The sequence below is a fragment of the Pinus tabuliformis genome, chromosome 9 (genome assembly GCF_031772625.1).
Source record: "Pinus tabuliformis cultivar Carrire ecotype Pingquan chromosome 9, CPIR1, whole genome shotgun sequence".
NCBI lineage: Eukaryota > Viridiplantae > Streptophyta > Pinopsida > Pinales > Pinaceae > Pinus > Pinus tabuliformis.
The window spans coordinates 1457205838-1457209202 of record NC_142307.1 but is presented as its reverse complement, the minus strand read 5'-3'; the positions used below and the strand labels follow the sequence as shown (position 1 = coordinate 1457209202).

At 32.4% G+C, this 3365-nt stretch overlaps 1 protein-coding gene across 1 annotated transcript; it reads left to right on the top strand.

The window, feature by feature from the left end:
• Nucleotides 1-440: 440 nt before the first annotated feature.
• Nucleotides 441-2643, top strand: LOC149154077 (uncharacterized). The gene is made up of 3 exons (XM_089445832.1): nucleotides 441-928; nucleotides 2208-2354; nucleotides 2429-2643. Exons 1-3 carry the CDS (start codon nucleotides 567-569, stop codon nucleotides 2436-2438), a joined length of 519 nt encoding a protein of 172 aa, XP_089301958.1. The 5' UTR covers nucleotides 441-566; the 3' UTR covers nucleotides 2439-2643.
• The last annotated feature ends 722 nt before the right edge of the window (nucleotides 2644-3365 follow it).

Genomic DNA, 3365 nt, shown 5'->3' with positions numbered 1-3365 from the left:
TAACTGAATTCATATATGTAATCAAATTAGCCAACTTTTTAAAACCAAATTATAGTTATAAACTCCAAAATATCTATAATAAACCGAGGCCTAAAAATCCATCTATTCTAATAATATTTGATCTTTATCGTGAGAATGAATCATATTAAATAGTTTTAAAAGTTGGCCATATCATCATGTTATAATTAATTAGAAAAATAATCTCATTAATATTTAATCATCATTAATCAATCCCTACATTAATTGCAGCGTTATAAAGTGCAAAACAGTGTAGGGCCTAAAGTAGAATTTTTAATACAGAATAAGGTGCTCGAATCAACCAAAAAAAGGACGGATGACAGAACCCTTCAGTAATCACAATCATGACGGCATCTCAAATGTTCCACTGTACCTAAGTCTCTCGCATTTCTTATGTTGTCCGCAAATCTAGGCCGCAATCATAGATATGGTTCCCTCTACAGTGATCTATACTCCCACGAAATTGGACAAATGCTACTATAAATTGTTGCCTAGGCTTTCCCAATAATATTTTCCTGGTTCTAGGCTTTTTCTTGCAGGTTCCGCATATGGAAACTTGGAAAAATCGCGACCATTTTCACTGGGGTCTAGACAATCCTCAGGCTGTAGATCCCTGTTTGGATCCAACAAATTCCTTCTTGTGCTGTCATCCTATGGCTGCAAGCATTTACCATGCCACATTCTGCCAGGAGCCTAACATTTACCCACCTGATGCCCCGGAGCCCAAGATGTGGAAGGATGAATGGAACCATGAATTTGTTGCAGATAAAAACGGAGATTGCGGATTCCCTGTTAACGATAAAGCTATGGCTGGCAAGATTCCAGCGCCACCATGTTTCCCAAGTCCAGAAGAACAGCTATCTGCAGATGTGTCTGGCAGCGAAAAATCATTGAAAGCTGGAGAAATTGGGTAAGAATTCATTTCAAGCATATTTATGTTTTGATTTGATTTTTAATAATAATATGTATGTTTTTTCAGGTTTGTTTGTGGTAAATATTAAATATCATAATTAGTGATTTTGAATTAATTGAGCCTAGCCGGTCATTTTTAGCCAGTATAATGTGTAACACTCTCAGTCTATCTTTCAAAGTTGAAATTTTGCTCATGTTAGATCCTTACTTAACATGGATCTATGCAGATAATTAGCTTATTGTATGGTGTTTAATATTTGCCATTTGTTGGTGATGGGTAGGATTAGAAATTGTGATACAAAACATATAAATTATCAAAATTAGGCATGGTGTTTAATACTTTCCATTTGTTTTGTGATTGGCAGGATTGGAAATTGTAATCCAAAACATATAAATTATCAATATTATCAATATTACATAAGATTTAGTTCACATTAACATTTAAGATAAACCGCTACAAATCCATCTTAAATAAGGATCTATCTAACATGAGCCCATAAGGATCCAATTTTTTCACTTGCATTTTTTTTTATGAGCCCACATTATTTAAATGTCTTGTACAGTTATTTATATTTTTATATTTTTTAAGCAAAATTTCTAACTTTGATGACCCACTAACAACCTTACACATTACATTGGGCTGTAGAATGAACCTCTCCCCTCAATGAACCTCTTGGCTCAATTAACATAATTAAATTTTGTATACCCATTAAACTTTTCTACCATTAGAATCCGAACAAAACACATAACTAACTATTCTATATCTCTAAAACTAAAAATCATAATACACAAAATAAATTAACCTAAATAATTTTTTTATACACACTAAACTTTTCTACCATAAAAAAATACCTGAACAAAACACCTAACCAACTATTCTATAATATACCAAATAACTGTTTCAATCATACATTGTAAAAGTTCTAAAAAAAAAAAATCTTTGATAATTAAATAAAAATAACATTTCTCTTTTCTAATTATTTAACTTAAATCTATCCTGCAAAATATATATATATATATATATATATAATTTTTTATTTTTTTTTCGAATTTTTTTACTACCAATCAAACTGAACCCCAAACCCAGTGAAAACCATATTCTCTACCCACAAATCAATATGATACAAACTCAAACAAATGAAAACCAGATTCTCTGTCCACAAATCCACAAATCAATATAATATAAGTTCAAATTAAACCCTAATAAAAATCTTATTTTTGTCTATAAATTAATATAACATAGACATGTGATTATTGTAATTGTTCATGGATTTTAGGGATGGTAGCAAAAGAAGAAAAATCAGAAAATCAGAAAAAGGACCTCTATGTGTATTCAAAACTAGATCGGAAAGTAATACTGTGGAGGATGGCTACAAATGGAGGAAGTATGGGACCAAAATACTTAAAAGCAACCCTCATCCCAGGTATGGTTGATGGCAGTGGGCACTTAAAAGAAATTTGTGAAAGATTAAATTTGACTTGAGTATTATTTTTGCAGGAGCTATTAAAGATGCATGGAAAGCAGCTGTAGCGTGAAGAAAAGGGTGGAACGAGAGGCTACTGATCCGGGGCTACTAGTAACGACATATGAGGGGACACACAACCATGAAAGCCCCTCAGTGATTTACTATCATTTTACCACATTTTACCACAACCGCCTGGCTCCAAGCCTGTCATAATCCTTGTCAACGCTCGTGTAGTTTCTGAAGCAGCGATGAAATTTGCATCTCAATAAGGTTTTTAAATTAGGTTATTCAAATCAGTTTTTTTAATAAATTTAATCCAAATAAGATTATAGATTTTGAGAATACTCTAGAATCTAATTTACAACAATGATCAATTTATAAAAAATATTTTTTTAATTTTCCATTGGGAAGAAGGATGCTTAACTTTAATGGATATAAAAAACAAGGACACCAGAGATATAATATATACAAGATAGATGCAGTCTAATTATTTATTTATTTTTTTCTTCTTCGGTATGTAAAAGCCATATATTCAATCTGGAAAAAAAGTACATATGCTTCTGGGGAAGCACCCAATACAGCAACAATATCAGAAATAGTAACCAGTGTAAACCATAGTCTATAGTGATCTATATAGCCTGTTCATATACACAGTTCATTGTATATACAATATTCAAAATATCAAAAAAGTCTTCCAGAACTTCCTGCATAGTCTGAAATAGGCCAAATATATGTGAAAGACAGAAACAGTGTAGATAGTACTAGAAGAGAAAATAGACAATGTAGATCCCGGAGCCCAAGATTTGGAAGGATGAATGGAACCATGAATTTGTTGCAGACAAAAATGAAGATTGCGGATTCCCTGTTAACGAGATGAAAACGATAGAAGCTATGGCTTGCAAGATTCCAGCGCCACCATGTTTCCCAAGTCCAGAAGAACAGCTATCTGCAGATGTGTAGATAGTACTA